Source organism: Cryptosporidium ryanae (assembly GCF_009792415.1).
Source record: "Cryptosporidium ryanae isolate 45019 chromosome Unknown contig_61, whole genome shotgun sequence".
Taxonomy (NCBI): domain Eukaryota; phylum Apicomplexa; class Conoidasida; order Eucoccidiorida; family Cryptosporidiidae; genus Cryptosporidium; species Cryptosporidium ryanae.
Genome location: NW_027125530.1, coordinates 15470 through 32152, shown reverse-complemented (window position 1 = coordinate 32152; position 16683 = coordinate 15470). Strand labels below are relative to the sequence as shown.

The window sequence follows — 16683 nt, the reverse complement described above, 5'->3', positions numbered from 1 at the left end:
AGATTTGGAAAAGGGTTTGGGTATAGATGGTGATAATAACTCAAACTTGAATAGTAAACCTGAACTTCCAGATCTGGATTTTGGTCCTGAATTAGATTTGGAAAAGGGCTTGGGTATAGAAAATAATAATTTTGATACAAGTTCAAGAGTTAATTTTGTTTTGAATCAAGAAATATTACAAAATGATTCAGCAGACGAATGGGATGGTTATACCGATGAAATTAAACTATTGGAGGAGAGTTTGGAGAATAAAAACAGAAACTATTATCTTTTTGATGATATAGCTTCAACAGTGGACCAGGAGAGTGAGTCAGATCTTTATGATAACGAACTATTGGTTGTTAATAATTCTCCAATAAATGAAAACATAAAAGACGAAAGCATTGATTTTGAATTAAAAATAAACAATAATAATGAAAAAATACTGGAAGGACCTGCGGGGTTAGATTTAACAGTTAAAAGCGATAGAAATGTGCAGATTACAGATGACGATATGAAAATGATAAATGAAATAATTGATGGAACAGTAACAAATTCAGAAACTAGCAATAATGAAGAAGATTTATTTATAGGACAATTATATGAAAATAGTGATGAAACAAACATTAATGATGTTGAAAAATCAATAAAGAATAAAGATAAAAATGTTGATGACGATGATCTTGGTATATCTAATTTATTTGTAAACAAACCAAATAATCAAAAAAACAACGAAATTAATGATTTGGACAATGATATCTTACATCTTGATTTATTATTTGAATCTGAGAAAGATAGTGACAAAAGTGATCATGATAATCTTGATGAAAATTTAGAATTGAATCTGCTATTTGATGATACTGATAAGTACAAGAAAAAAACATTTAATGATAATGAAGAGGATGACGATAATATCATAGATATAAGCAATCTTTTTCTACTTGAAGATAAGATAAACAACAAATTTGATGAAGATTATTCAAATATCAATGAAAGTGATACTAAACTGACAGACGAAGAAGTAGAAGTAATTAACCAAGTAATAATGAACACAAAAATAGATCCAAATTATGATAATAAATTGGAAGAATCATTCACAGATTTTAAAATAAGTTCACAAATATCAAAATCAGCAGTAAGACAATCACAAAATATGTACAATAGTGACACTGAATATCATATAAATGATGATGATGATGACATTGACATATCAGATACATTTTTATTTGATATTAAAGATAATTTTTTTACTCAAAATCCTATAGATGGTTTTAAAAATAAAGAAGAAAAATTTGAATTATCTGAAGGTGATTTTTTATTGTTAGATGAAATTATTGAGGAAACAAACAAACAACAACTTGAGTTATTAACTCCTGAAGACAATATGCTTTTAAATTCAAATGACTTCATTGAAGGTTCTTACGCAAAGAAGGCAGTATTGGTTAATTCTAAATCAAACACTAATGTAGTGAATTTAAGGGGTAGCATTAATACAATCAGTATTGAAAATAATGTTAGGAAAGCAAATATTATTAAAAGGCCAGTAAATTCAGACATTAAACAAGTAAAATCTCCAAGTATCGAAGATTATTCAGTTAAACTGAAAAAAGTAAATGGGGAAAATGAAGAAAAAAATGAACATGACAGAGAAAGGGAATGGATCTTCTCCTTTGCTCCAAAACTCAGGCCTGGAAGAATGGAAGGCAGGAGAGATCTATTTACGGAAGAGGAGATACAAAGGGCAAAAAGAGAGGCTGCCAATTTGGAATAATTATAGAGTGGAAACTTCTCAATCACTACTCTTTTATCATAACTTCTTATTCAGCTCCTCTATTTATTACATATAATAGTCACAACGAGCATAAGAGTGCATTTGTAACTAAAAATTCATATGCATCACATGTAAATAACACAGTAAAATAGTAAATTCGTATATAATAAAATTATCACAGATTTATATAATATAATCAATATAAAAATTATAGGTTAAATTAAAGTCAGTTACCTTTTTTTAATTTTTCTTTTGCATTCTAAAATGTCTCTTAATTCATTCTACATTGTTTTATGTCTTATTGTTGGTGTATGGAGTTTGGGCGGGGATTAAGTGATCTAAAAACAAAATAGTAAATGGCATGTAAATCAAAGGCAATGCGAGAAAATAGTGATCGCCTTTTTTATTATTTTATATAAAAAAGTGGATCAAAACTCTAATGCAAATTAATATAAAACGGTAATAATAACAAGTTAAACACACAAGCAAAAAATTATGAGGATTAACTATATATTACTGATAACATTTATTGGTTTGGTGTTCTTGGAACCCAACATTTGTTTGGGAAGAAATTTAAGTCAGCTTAAAAGTTCTGGAACTTCTGAGAATCCTGAATCAACAAAAAAAGGACGAGGAATTCTTGATAGGATTAAAAAATTCTTTGGCATTAAGAGTGATGATCAAGAGGAGTTAGAACAAAGCGATAAAGATGTTGGTAGTGTATCCAAACATGATTATGACTTTTCAATTGGTCAAGAATCATCAAGAAAATCTTATTTGGGATCTGATAGTGATTATAGTGAATCACAAAAAGGAGATGAATTTGAAGAATCAAAATCAGATAAATCACTAAAAGAACTTGGTGCTGAGGATGACAGCGTTGGTGATAAATACCCTCAAACTGGCTCTTCTTCAGAATATGGAGAAGATTTGTCCGCTCCAATTCCAAGGATTGAGTTGAGAGATTATAAGGAGGAAACAGCAGATTCAGCAGAAACGGAATACGAAAGATCACGAGAGCGTTATCCGGAACCAAAAGATTCTGACTTAGAGGAAGGTGAAGAGGAATCAAAAAGAGATTCACTTGTTGAATATGATGATAAAAAATTAAAAGAAACTAAAATTGTGGACAGTGGTAGAATTGAAGATAAAGATTTACTTTCAATATACGATGAAAAAAGTGGACCATCAAGAGGAATTGTGGTCTACAGTAAAGATGACAGTGAAACTCTTGATGACTTAACAGAAATACCACGATTAAGTGCTTATTTAGAATCTGAGGAAGATAAAGAACTTTCAAAACTGTCTACAAGTGGTGAGAAAACAGATAAATCTCTTTCCTTAGAAAAATCCATACAAGAGAATATTTTGGATTTAGCGGAGAAGTCACCTCAGATTTCTGAGAAAGTGAGCTCTGAATCAGAGAAGAGTAGACAAAAGGATAATCATTATGAATCTTCATATGACAATGCAATCGATGGAATGGAAGACTCCATTTCAGAATATAAGAAAAAGAGCGAGGATTCACTCTCAGAATTGCCACATGAAACATATGATAGATTAATCAGAGAGGCGATGCAGAGTGGTCTTGTTGAGTTGTCAGAAAAGACAAAGCCAAAAGAAGAGAAATCTAAGTCAGAGAGCAAGTATGGTGAAATTCAAGAAAAAGAGAAGACTGAAGATATGTATGGTGAAGAAATAAACTTTAGTAACTATAGTGAAAGGTATCCAAGAATATCTCAAGGAAAAGATGATGGAAACGATGTTTCTGAAGAAGAGGCAGATGAAAGTGCTGTTCCCACTTTAAGAATAAAAAAATTATCTGAGAACGTCCTAGAAGATCTAAATACTGAAAACATAGATGATGAAAGCGAAAAGGTTTCAGAAATAAGTGAGAAAGCCCAAGATACAGAGACAAGCCAGAGAGGTGCCGAAAGGTCAAGTACACAAGTTTTAGGTTCTGATAAATCAGCATCTACGTTTGCAAATAAATTTAGAACAATGTTTAATAATTTAAAGGTAGTTAAAAGTCATAATGCCTACGAAAGTAAGGGTCTCTCTGAAAAAGAAAATCTTGAACATGAAGATGAAAATGTTATAAATGACTTATCATTAGAACATGAGACAGATAATGTAAATAACCTGAGAGAAAAGCTGGGATATGAGGGGAGCCAAGGACAATCAAAAGAAACAACAGAGGGAGAGAACCCAGATGAGTCACTAGGAAATGATTTAAGTGAATATCCGAACGTCAATGAAGGTAGAGTGAAAATGTTAATTAGGCATTTCGAAAATGAAAATAAAGTAAGCAAGCCAACATTAATTGTCTCCCCAAGGAATAAACTGGGAATTAGAGACACAGAAAAGAGTTCACCTGAAAAAAAGAGCATTGACAGCTTAATTAATTTCTTTGAGTATGAGAATATTAAAAACAGAAATGAGAAACTCATAGGAATGCCTTTATCTTCAAGGAATAGGAACAAATATTTAAAAAAAGAAGATTCAGCTGATAACAACGAACAACAGAAAGAGGTCTTACTAGAAAAATCTTCCAGATATACCAATAAACTCGGGAGTGGGTATTCAGAGTCGAAAGAATACAGTGATACTGGATATGAGTCAGAACATACAGCGTATGATAAATCTGTTAAAAGCGACTTAGATTTGGAAGATATTGTTTTAGATCAACAATCTACTCAAAGCGACAGAGATTCAAATTCAGAAGTATCTGATGAGTCACTAAGTTTTCCAACTGGCGATATGAACAGAAAATTATTCAATGTTTATTCTACTTCTGACGGAATTGAATACTCTGTGTTATCTTTTCCCAATTATAATTCCGGTGAGTTGGCAGGCGGTTTAGAATGGGCATTTAATCTAGGTAAAAGCGTTTGCAACAAAAGTGATGTATTGTTAAGTCCAAAGTTATATCCTACTTTAGAGGATGGTATTGTTAAGTCCCCGATGAGACAAGAAAAACAAAAATTAATGCAAACAATCGACAGTGCAACAGCAGACGAAATTCTAGACCTTGTATTAAATATACTTGATTCTAAGTAAACCATTTCAGCGTTCATCTACTTAGGCATGGGGTTTATCTTACCATTCATTGTAGAATAAATAAGTAATAATTTATTTATTTCTCATTATTATAGCTGTTTTTCAAGAGTTTTCATGAAGAGTTTTCGCCGTGTTTACTGATAGTACAAGTATATATTAATATACAGCATTATAATAATTGATAGTGTCTATATATCTTATTGTAAATACTGTTATTAAACCTATATTCGTCGTTTCCTTATGTGCGATTAATAAATCTGCGGGAAAAATATATTGAATAGTCAATACCTGTCACTTTTACGACAGATTCGCACTTTTATTTTTCCTTTTTAATTCAAATTAGTATCAATTATAAGTGTGTTTTAATTTTATATGTTATAATCAATTTCTTTGTAAGTTGTTATTGTTTGTCTCTATCCCGAACTGCCAATACTATTTTCAATCTAGTATCTGAAATTAATCCTTTTCTACTTATAAAAATAAAAAAAAAATACTGATTTCAAACTTAAATAACTAAAGTAAAGCAGTCCAAAAATTTCAAATCATAATTTGTATTTATATTATGTTTTAAGTTCATGAATGGGCAGAGGTTATAATGGTGGCGAATAGTGCATGTAATAATAGTGGCGGGTAATACAGAATAGATCTAAAAAGAATTATTAGAATTTAATAGTCCTGGTTAAAAAAGAAAAAAAAAGGCAAAATAAGATTTTAATTTATGAATAAAATAAAAATATAAAGGAAGGTTATTTAGATGTAAAATAACAGTATTATTACCGAATAAACAGAACAAAAATAGTAGTACAAAATATTCCAGCTTTATGATTAGTAGGAGGAATGTGTTGTTATGAGTTTGGGAAAAAGAACTAGAATCTTTTTGTTGATTAAAATAGGAGTGATTTATATCTTAATATGCCTTTCGAGTATTAATGCAGCAGAAAATTCAAAAGTCAATCCTTTCGTTAGAGAATTTGGTAGTTTTAATGAAAAACATGAGGGTAGGCCCACTATAATTGTAACAAGGCCAACTGAACATGGAAATGTGAATGATATTGAGATGAGTGATAGTGAAATTGAGAATTCAATTTTTATTTCAAAGGATATCTTAAAAAAAATGGATGATATTAAAAATGGAAAACCAACAGATAATTTGTCTATTTCTAGTGCTTCAACCTTTAGTTATGGTTTTGATAGTAACGAAGATAATGAAGACAAAGATCTGCAGGGAGAAAAAAATTTAGATGGTAAAAAATCTTTAGATGAGAAACAAGAAGATGGTACAAAGGATGATAAAGCTGAGAAGGGAGAACAAGATTTAAATAAAAATGATGAAGAAAAGATCAAACCTGGAGGAATTCTGAGTGGAATAAACATAGATGATGATATTGGAGACAGACATGGTTCAGAAACCAGAATTAATGAAGGTTCTGGAACAGGTATCAGTGATTTAGATCTAGATATCAGTAATAAAAAATTTATGGGTAAAAGTCCATTTGAATGTTCAATGGAACAAGTTGATGAGGAGACAAACAAAACAAGTGATGAAACTGAACAAATAGAGGATAGGGATGAAAAAAAGGAAAAGAAGAAAATTAAATTAGGATGTTTACCTGATTTTTCAAAATTTATGAGAAAAAAACCTGACAAGAAAGGAACACCTGTTAAAGGTAAATCAGACTCAAAAACAGATAAACGCATTAAAAAAAATAAGTTGGAAGATAAGAGTTTAAAGTTAGAGGGTGATATTGAAGGAAAGGCAGGCGAAAACAAAAAAGGTGATGAGAAGAGAAGAGAGGAGATAATAATAGAAGAAGGGGAAAGTAAAAAAAGGAGTAAGGAAATTAAACACAGAAAAGAGGGTAAAAAAGTAGTGAAAAAAGATACAGAAGATAAGAAAGAACTGTATAGTGTCCCAAGCGATTTAGACGAAGGGACTGATCAAGGAGATGAAGAATCAGGTGCGGAAGCGTCTGCTGAATTATCCGAGTCGTTTTCAGGAACCAAAAAAGGTGAAAAAAAGATGCCTCGTCTTGAATCAAAAAAGGAGGTATTTTTAACAGTAGATGAACCCCATGTTTTAAATTTAAAGAATAAGTGTTATATCAAATTCAGCGACGATAAACCAAAGATATCAGGGATTGCAAATAAGTTAGTTCAAGAATATGATTCCTCAGATGATGAAGTAAAAGAATATTCAGTGTTTGATAAAGTAAAAAACAAAATATTGAAGAAAAAAAAAGAAGAGGAAAGAAAAAAAAAGAGAAATAAAGGGTTTCCTGCAAGAGTGAATTCTTTAATTCAGAAAAGTATGGAGGAGAAAGAAGAACATTCTGATTTGAAAAAAGGTAAAAGAAAGCCTAGATTTGAATTGAAATCAGAATCAGGAGAGGAGGAGTCTTCAGGTATGAAAACTTACAGAAGCTCTAGTACCAACTTGCATCCTGAGTTGAATTATAGTTTTAGTTCAATCCCAGAATCAAGTTCAGTCGCGCATTCACGTTCAGATAGGCATTTAAGTTTGATTTCGGGTACATCCTTGTTTTCAGGGTTGGAAAAAAGTTTAAGTTCAGGTTCAACTTCGAGAAAGGAAATGAGATCAAAGTCAAGGGAAAAGACGGAATATTCAACTCACGGTTACAAGCCAGAAAAGCACACACAGAGCAGGAGTAGTTCTAAAAGTACGTTAGATCCTGCAAAAGAAATACAAGAATTAAGAGACAAGCTTTTTCTTTCAGGACTTCTGGAGAAAAAAATCAAAGATGGACAATTAGGCGAGGAAGGAACACCTGCATTTCCGATACAAAATTCAATGGAGGCAATACTTTTAAAGGACGAATTGAAAAAACTGAAGAATGCGAAAGACGACTATATTAGATATGCTTATTCGTCATCTCAAAAAGAATCAAATCAAAAAAAGGAAATGGAAGAGAAATTTAGATCTCATATTACAGAAAAAGAGGCCCTACAGTTGGAACTGGAACAACTTTCAAAGGAACTGAATAAACTAAGTAAGGAAATTTCAAAAAGGCAGAAAAATGAAGACTTTAAAACTTCATTGCGTACTCGTGATCAAGCAACAAGCCCTATACTTGAACTTAATAGAGATAATGATTCTGAGATGAGTGGGGAGATGGATGGGGAAGAAGTTTCTAAGAGAGATTGGGATGGGAAAAATGAGAAAAGTGAGGAAGGCGAGCAAACAGTTAGCGGTGTTGAAGAAAGTCTCCTTCTTGATGATGACGCTGAAATATTTGGTATGGAAAGCAATGCTCTTCAAACAGGGAGAGTAGTTTTAGATCCTGAGAATGAAAATTACGGGAGATATTACGAAGAAGAGGAAGCAAGCAAAAAAGGAGAAGACACAGGTTTGATACCAGTAATTGAAAGATATGATGATATGAGGGGAGTTGAACCTGTAGTATTAGAAAAGCTGGTGGATGACTCTTACTTAGATTTAGAGGAGGGGCTATTGCCTGTAGAGGGAGTAGTTCCGAGAATAGATGACTTGCAGGCGTTTGAAGAAGAAGGAAGATCATTACTTCCTCCTTTAGAAGAAAGCCAAGCAATTCAATTTGAGGAAGCATACTTGGCAAGACATCCAGAATTGATTAATACAGACAACATTCATGGGGTCAAGGACAAGGAGATAAAAAAGGCCTTTGAAAAGAGGAGTAGTAAGGACGTAGTTATAGATCATAAAAAGAATAAAGCAAAGAAAGAATTCGAATTTGTTAATTTTAACATGAACAAGAATGAAATAGAGAGACTAAAGAGGTAAGTTGAATTGTTAACTAAATCTAAATTTAGTTGGTTGAACATATAATAACGATAATAACTTTCTTGTTATTTATACTTCTCAGGAATCCATTTAAAACTTCAGAGGAGAAAAAAAAGATACTTGGTATATTGCAGGCTAGGGATGAGTTTAATAAGTTTAAACAGGAATCGATGGACAATGGACACGAAGAGTTGTCATCATCATCTTCTCTGGAGGTTTCTAGATCTGAACATGAGGTTAATCCTTTCTATAAAAGGGATCCTTCAACGTATGGGAAGGATGTTAATTTAATTTCAGATCATTCTTTAGTTGAAGGGGACTATGAGGAAGCCTCTGGATCTGATTCGTTAATTGCTTCAGAAAGGAGTGAATCTAAACAACCTGGCTTAGTTGTTGAGGTGCCTCTAGGCAGACTACATGCTATTAAAAAGTCAGAACAAGGAGTGATTAAAAGAGAGTTACAATTAAACAGTATTGATCGTTTTAAACCACACGTCAAGCCTAAACATTCAATGAGAAAAAACAACCTGAGGTAAGTTTTTAAAATTGATGTTTTCTGGTTGTATTTTAAATTAATTCAATCTCAACTAAATAGATCTATACAAGAAGAGACGGTAAGCGACAGTGACAATTTACTAAAAAAGGACAAAGTTGGGAAAAAGAAGAAGCACAAAAATTAAACGAGACAAATATATTTACCTTATATAAAATGTATCGAGGGTATAAATATTAATGAAAGATAGATACAAAAACTTATTTATATTTCTTAGTTTTTATTTTTGTTAAATATTTCTATTAAATGAGAGTAAAATATCACACATAATTCGAATGTTAATGTACATGAGTGTTTTGCTTAAATTGTTATTGAGTTATTTTCAGAGTTTTAATTAACGTCCATTTTGTTTTATTGCTAAAAAGCAGCTTCAGATAACAACCACTTAGAATTGAGTATTCCATTCAATGTTATTCTATCTTTTGGATTTATCTGTAACATGGAAAAAAGCAAATCCCTTATTTCAAAGGGAACATTCTTGTCTAAAACAACCTCGTTATTCACTAATGATGGCACTCTTCCGGAAAGTAAGCAATGCAAAAATACCCCCAAATTCCAGATGTCACTCTTTGTAAAATTCACATAATTCTCTTTTTCTCTGTAGAAAAAACTTTGATAAAGTTCTGGAGGATTTAGCCATTTATTGCCTATATTTGTTTCGAAATGTGATTTTAGTTGTTAAAGTGTAAGATTAAAGTGATTAGTTAATGAATTTTTGAAAATAAATTACAACGAAATAGTGATAGTTTCAGATCTCAAACCTTTCCTTTATGGGTTAACACGATTGCCTCTTTTTACACTTTATAGCCAATATAGAAACTTTCAGTATGGTAAGGTCTGTCTGATAAACAATAATGTTGCAAATAAGAACTTACCTGCAAAAAGTAGCCCCGTGGAATTTGTTAATCTTCCCTTAAAGATGTAATTTAACTTAACATGGAGATCGTCATTTGTTTTCTCCTCATCACAAGTCCAAGGATAATATTCTAAATTCATATGCCAATTATCATCGTTCCCTTCTACACTATAATTCTCTAACTTGAATATATACATGTCTTTGGATGGAATTGTAGAAATATTTTTCTTGCTTTGAATCATGTCACATATTTTTCTAATCGAATGGGTATAATTGCTCTCAGATATGCTAATTTGTTTTGAATTTTCCCAATATTTGACTAATTCAGTATTTATATTAACTTTGCTTAAGTAATCTGTTTTTCTATTATAATTGTTATTTTTTGACAAAAGTAAACGTGTTAGTGTATTTCCTTTTTTGTCGAAATATGTTTCATCTAGGGAATGTGATATTTTAACAGACTCTGGACATATATATATGCCACTTATATTATTGCTGTGAAGATACCTATAGGCCTCTAATACTTGAGAAAATATAAGTCTCGCTCCATTGCTTGTGTATATTCTGTTTAATTTATTGCTAGTGCCTTTACATACAGACGGAACTACATACATTCCTATGTTTTCGTCCCAATTCATACATGAATGTGGTAGATATTCCATTACAAACGTTGTATATGGAAATGTTTCACATTGAAATATCTCGTTTATTCTCAGAATGTTTCTATGGAGCTTAAACTGAGATTGCGTGAGTAGTTCTCTAAATATTACATCATGTGAACTTGGATTTGAACAAAATCTATTAAATATCGAGCCCAACAACGAATCCTTTTTCACAAAAAGTAACTCAAATAATGACGGATACTCTGTAATTGTTTTTTTATTACCGTCCAAATTTGTTTGCCAAATATATTCACCAATTTGGGTTATGCTCGAATTGTTGTATGGATTAAAATGTATTCTTGAATTGCTTACAAGACGATACTCATTTATGCATTTATGTGGCCTCCAAAATACTGATCCACGGTGATTCTCATTCCATAATAAAGCTGACGAAATCCTTGTTTCTACGTCACCTAAAATAAGAAAATAATTTGTTTCATAAGTGTAGTTTGAATAAGGTTAAGAAAAGGAAAGTAAAATTTGAATTAGTAAAAAGTAAATTAAGAAAGTATATTAGTTATGAATTTAAAATATTCAATTATTTATTACTATACCTGAAAGTCGATTCATCCAAGAATTTTTCAAAGCATTTCCACCCCAACCCACGTGTAATCCCGTAATAGGGCTTAATTCAAAACTTTCTTCTCCATCAAGTACAGTTGCTACACTTTCGGTATCGAAGTCATAATTCTTGCAGAATCTTTTATCAATTATTGGAAGCTCTACTTTACTCATCGATTGTTTTTTGTCGTTTCTCTTTTTGAGAAAATTAATTGGTGATTTGGTGTTCTTAGATGGCCTTTTGATCACCATTTTTGGACTAGTTATTTCTTTCTTATTTATATTCACCTTGCATATTTTTGTGTTTATCCTTGGTCTCACTGTGCTCTTTTCTTTTGTTTTCTTGCTCATTGAATCTTTACCGTCATTCACTTTTCGCTTCTTTTTTGGGGTTATATTTATCTCAGTGTTTACCCTCTTATGCCCAATGCTTTTTGGAGAACTTTCTCTTGGATGTGGTGGATACAATATAGACTCGTCAAAAGGCCAATCTTTTCTTGGAGAAGGTGACCTTTTGTAGGTTGCTCTTGTTGAAACTCCTCTTAAACATCTTGTTGGATGTGGACTGTGGTAGCTAACTGGAGATGGCGAGCGTGGACGTGAAGGATTTGATATTAACGAAGGTGATGGAGATAATGATGAATTCTTATTAACCCTTTCTGAATTAGCCTTTACTTTTTGTTTAATCGTTGCGGAAACGCCAGTCGTCAAAGTGTGCAAGCCTTTTCTTGGATGTGGTGGATACAATATAGACTCATCAAAAGGCCAATCCCTTCTTGGAGAAGGCGACCTTTTGTAGGTTGATCTTGTTGAAACTCCTCTTAAACATCTTGTTGGATGCAAATTATGATGATGATGGTGATTATGCTCATTCTCAACACCATGTATTATATTCTGTTGAATATTCTTACTCTTGGTCCTGCTACTGCCGTTTTTATCATTAGTTTTTGCGTTTTTATTTGGTGTTATAGAACGTCCTCTTATATCTGACGAATTCCCCTCGTTTCTTTTTTTCATACCACTACCCACTTTGCTCTTCTTCACATTAAATTCTCTATTCGAATTATTTGCTCTCATTTGTTATTGATACAGAATGCAAAGATCACCTATTTCCTGTTTATGTGCTACAACCTGTATATAAGATCGTTAAATGTGGCGTTGAAACAAAATCTAAAATCTACAGTTCTTAATAAAAAGCAAACTTGAAGCTCAGGTAAGAAAACCCTGCAGCAAAATTTTATTATTAACTGTTCAAAAAGACATATGCATTACATAGAAAAACAAATAGAAAAAGTTGCTGGGTTCGGGAGTAACATTTCATAAAAGATACACAAAACCTGAAAAGAAATGATGAAATTGGTATCAGGACGGGGTACGGCACGTTTTTCTCATACGTGTACTTGAAAAGCTCGCACTCCAATCCAAGTTACGTCTTCAATAATATAAAAAACATACCAAGTGGTTACTGTATATATTAAAAACTGAACCTGTCAGCATTGCTATTATAATAGTGCATGTTTTCAACTAAATACACTAATTACGCAAAATTTAGATTCAATACTAATTTTCAGAAGATACTGTACTAGATTAAAAATTAATATATATTTAGGAATATTAAAAAAATTCTTTATGTAAACAATTGAATTCGATTTAGATATCAAATATCCCTCTACTAGTCTATCGCTAACATCAAAATTATAATTTTATTATTTAAATGTAAATAGGCTATACAGTAATTACTTCTATAAAACGTATATTTGTTATGTATACAAGTATAATTATTTGCTTGAAAAATTGCTTTTCCTGCTTTATATTTGTCTACAATATGTTTAGTATTTTTAAATATATAAAAAAAAAATGAAGACAAAACATGTGGATACCGCAATTAGGTGGCTTATTTTCCTATTAAATAGTAGAAAATAAATATGGCGAACTAATTTGACTTGGAGGGTAGGAAAACAAAAAAAAAAAAATTTCAGACAAGGATACAATTTTAGAATATTATTAACAAAGATGCTTTCTATTGTCAAGAAGTCACTTTTGTTATTCTTAAGTTTTGTATTAGTTTCAGTCTCCTCGAATGGCGTCAATATTTTGACAGACTCTATTAACAGCGGAGGCGGAGTAACATTTCCATATATCGAGTCAAAAATTTTTATTCAAAACGCAGAAAGAACAGTCTTGTTTGTTTCTCGTGATGGATGTGAAGAATGTATTAAGGCTGCGGAACTAAGATGTGGGGTACTTATTCAAAAGAACGTCTCATGTACAATCTATTTGCTTGTAAACAATGAATTGAATTTACTTACATTAGTTCCAGTGGAGAATTCTAATATCAAGGGATTAATGAGACCTGTTAATTCTAACTACAAGTACGTTTTTTATATTCACTCAAGTATGAATGATTTATTGGAGAATGGTGAAACATTGGAATTGAGAAGTAAGCTTAATGAAATTGAATCTTTGGTAAATGGTGTAAACAATAAACCAAAACTTATTTACTTGGTATCTAGTGATAATAATGTTGAAACTCAATATATTTATCTTGGAAATGGGAGGATATCTAAATTGGGTGGCAAATCAAGTTACTATGCATTTTTATATAATGATCATAGCAATAAAGTAGATTCTCTTTCAAGGTCAGAATTAAGGACTATAGAACAAGTAAGAAAGGAGTTTATTGAGGTTATGAGCAAAATGTCTGAGGAAAATATTGTAGAAAAGAGAATTGATGAACTAGCTACAAGAATTAGAACTTTGGATCTCATTATAAAAGATTCTGTAGGTTGCACCAGATGCACTAGACTTGGTTCAACATGTAATAGGTGTCCGAAAGTTGTATCATATGAAGTTGAGAATGTTTACTACAACTTAGCAAAAGACAACGCAAATCGCAATATTTCTATTGAAAGCCGTCTTTCTAAGTTCATAGAAAAAGTATCTGTTTCTTCTCTATTTGTTTCAAGTGAAGCCTCTGACAGAATACCCAATATGGAGAATTCGATAAAAATTGGAGATATTGGTGATACTGAAGTCCAGGAAGAAATTTCCTCAAGACTTGGTCCTAACTGCTCAGATCTTTCTGAGAAGGATATAGAATTGGTTGAAAAGATTATTGCTTCATTCGGTTCACACTTCGATTTTGAACTCAAGCAAGATTATGATGAGGTATGTATCGCTGTTTCTAAAATGAACAACTTAGAGGGTGCAAAAATTCAAGATGATTCTCACGAACAGACTAATTACTCGACCGAAACTTGCTCCATTTCTCTGGCACTTTCTTTGGGTAATTTTCATCCGGAGTTGATTTCTGAACTTGGAACATTAAGTCCGGAAAATGAAAGTAAGCTAATAGCCTTATGTTCATCTGTTTTGGATGAAGAAAGTCTCGAGGTGTCTTTACCTCTTCCTTATTACAGTATTTCTGGATCATTCAAGTCTCCAACCGGTGGCAAACTGAATGCCGCGCTCTTGCTGGTAAAGTCCGTTTCAGAAGAATCAGTTGTGTCATCTATTTTGGGTGAAAACAAATGCTCTTATGAGGATCTCTTTAATGGTGGATGGAGGTTTGAAAAGAAACTTAGAGTATGGGTACGTGGTTCAGATAACAAGGTACCCTTGCCAATAATGGTACGATACGGTATAACAGTTGATGGAAGACTTGCCGCCTTTTCATTGGAGGAAAAAGAGATTGTTGAGTATCAACGAGGAGTTGATGTCCTTTTGACGGATCCTAGTTACTGTGGTTCAATTTCTTCTGTTTTCAGCGACAGATGTTCTTCCCCGTCACATATTGCTGGTATCAGAGCAGCTACCAATGAGTTTAGGGAAAATGCTCTTGCTGAGCTGGAAGAGGCGAGAAAAAACGCAGAGTTAGCTGAACACAATTCGAAGAGGGCCTCTAGAATGGCAGCGGAGGCAATAGTTCGTTATGAGGAGGCTGCAGAGGATGAAATTAGAGCTATTGAGTTAGCTGACATTGCAACCAAACTTAGAAATTATCATGACAAAAAGCGTTTGTTTACCGAAAGAGCTATTGAATTAGCTACCTTGGAAGGTGATCTAACCGTTGCTACTGAAAAGAGAGCAGAGGCATCATTACAGGCAGCCGAAGCATTGAGAAAAGCGACAGAAGCTGAGGCCAAACGCAGAGAAGCTTCTTTGAGTGCTAGACTTGCAGCAGAGAAGGCAACGGATAAGATAAGAAATGCACTTGATATTCAGAGACAACTGAAGATTAAGTTAAGAGAAGAAACAAAATTAAGGTCTGCTTATGATTCTGCAGTTGTGGCAGAGGAACGCTTAAAATTGGTTTATGCTGAAGCTCAGGAATCACTTGAGAAGATCATAAAAGAGGAAAAGGAGTCTTCTGAAAAATATGAAAAGGAAATGGCTTTGCTTTTGGAAGAAGAGAACCGTTTGAAGGAGTTTATAAAAGATAATTACACTCAAAGAAAGAGTTTGATGGTCAAATTAGCAGACTTTAACACAATAATTAGTGCCAAATATGATGAATCCATTTCAACCAGAATTACCTTGATTAATAAAATTGATCTTGGAAAAGAAGATTTGAAATCCAGAAAAGCCGAGTTAGATAATGTTCTTAGACTTTCTGCAGAAAAATCAGCAGAGTTGATGACAATTTCATCTACAATTGATGAATACGAAAAAATTCTCGATAGATTAAGAAGACCAATCAAAAAAGGAGACGATACCTTGGTTGACTATGATAAATATAATGAGTTGACTGTTAAGCTTGATGGACTGAAGAACGTTTTTGAGGTGATAACAAAAAAACTGGAGACCTTGAGTTTGGCTCAAGAAGAAATGGATAAAACAATTAAAGCCAAGGAGAAGGAGCTTGAATTACTTATTTCAGGGTTGGAGGCTATTGAGGACAGAATTGCCAGATTTGAATATTTGAAGATCAAGATAGAAGAGAAGTCAAAAGAGGCTGCAGAACTTTTCGCAAAGGAGGCCGCTCTTTCTGAAAAGATTCAAGAAATCGAGAGAATACGCAAGAGAAAAACGTTGGAAATTGAACGATTGGCTGCTCAGCAGGCCTCTGCAAAGTCTGATATATCTTCGACATTGGCTGCCAGAGGTGCAGCTTTGGGCACTGTTAGAGCTACATTAAAAGAAATTGAGCAGGCTAAGAAAGAAAACGAAGAGGAGACCAAAAAATTCAGGGAAAGATTCGTAACATTGTCTCGAGAAGCTGATGAATCTATTAGTGATCTAGAGAGGGTAAAGAAATCAGTATGCAGAGCCATTGATGAAGAGAAAAAGTCGGATGATGACTTCCTAGAAAAGAGTAAGAAAGCGAAAAAGCTTAAAGAGAGTGAACTGGAAGCAGCTGAAAAATACGTGTCTAGTTCCTCTTCTCAACCTCCTGTGGATCCAAAAACACCGCCTATTCCTGAAATAAAACTTAAAAGGATTGAGTAAAGTTCCTATATTCGT

The 16683-nt window shown here is 32.6% G+C and overlaps 6 protein-coding genes across 6 annotated transcripts; 5 read left to right on the top strand and 1 right to left on the bottom strand.

Annotated features, from left to right (window-relative positions):
* Positions 1 to 13: 13 nt before the first annotated feature.
* FG386_003050 (uncharacterized protein) lies at positions 14 to 1750 on the top strand (the record flags this gene model as incomplete). Its single annotated transcript, XM_067342278.1, has 1 exon — positions 14 to 1750. A coding segment is annotated over one exon (1737 nt), but the record flags the coding sequence as incomplete, so codon positions are not given.
* Positions 1751 to 2245: 495 nt separating this feature from the next.
* Positions 2246 to 4810, top strand: FG386_003049 (signal peptide containing protein; the record flags this gene model as incomplete). The annotated part of the gene is made up of 1 exon (XM_067342277.1): positions 2246 to 4810. One exon carries the CDS (start codon positions 2246 to 2248, stop codon positions 4808 to 4810), a length of 2565 nt encoding a protein of 854 aa, XP_067197828.1.
* An 847-nt stretch (positions 4811 to 5657) lies between these two features.
* FG386_003058 (signal peptide containing protein) lies at positions 5658 to 8588 on the top strand (the record flags this gene model as incomplete). Its single annotated transcript, XM_067342286.1, has 1 exon — positions 5658 to 8588. One exon carries the CDS (start codon positions 5658 to 5660, stop codon positions 8586 to 8588), a length of 2931 nt encoding a protein of 976 aa, XP_067197837.1.
* A 170-nt stretch (positions 8589 to 8758) lies between these two features.
* Positions 8759 to 9124, top strand: FG386_003057 (uncharacterized protein; the record flags this gene model as incomplete). Its single annotated transcript, XM_067342285.1, has 1 exon — positions 8759 to 9124. One exon carries the CDS (start codon positions 8759 to 8761, stop codon positions 9122 to 9124), a length of 366 nt encoding a protein of 121 aa, XP_067197836.1.
* Positions 9125 to 9498: 374 nt separating this feature from the next.
* Positions 9499 to 12297, bottom strand: FG386_003056 (uncharacterized protein; the record flags this gene model as incomplete). The annotated part of the gene is made up of 3 exons (XM_067342284.1): positions 9499 to 9788; positions 10017 to 11072; positions 11214 to 12297. 3 exons carry the CDS (start codon positions 12295 to 12297, stop codon positions 9499 to 9501), a joined length of 2430 nt encoding a protein of 809 aa, XP_067197835.1.
* A 936-nt stretch (positions 12298 to 13233) lies between these two features.
* FG386_003055 (coiled coil protein) lies at positions 13234 to 16668 on the top strand (the record flags this gene model as incomplete). The annotated part of the gene is made up of 1 exon (XM_067342283.1): positions 13234 to 16668. One exon carries the CDS (start codon positions 13234 to 13236, stop codon positions 16666 to 16668), a length of 3435 nt encoding a protein of 1144 aa, XP_067197834.1.
* Positions 16669 to 16683: the final 15 nt, after the last annotated feature.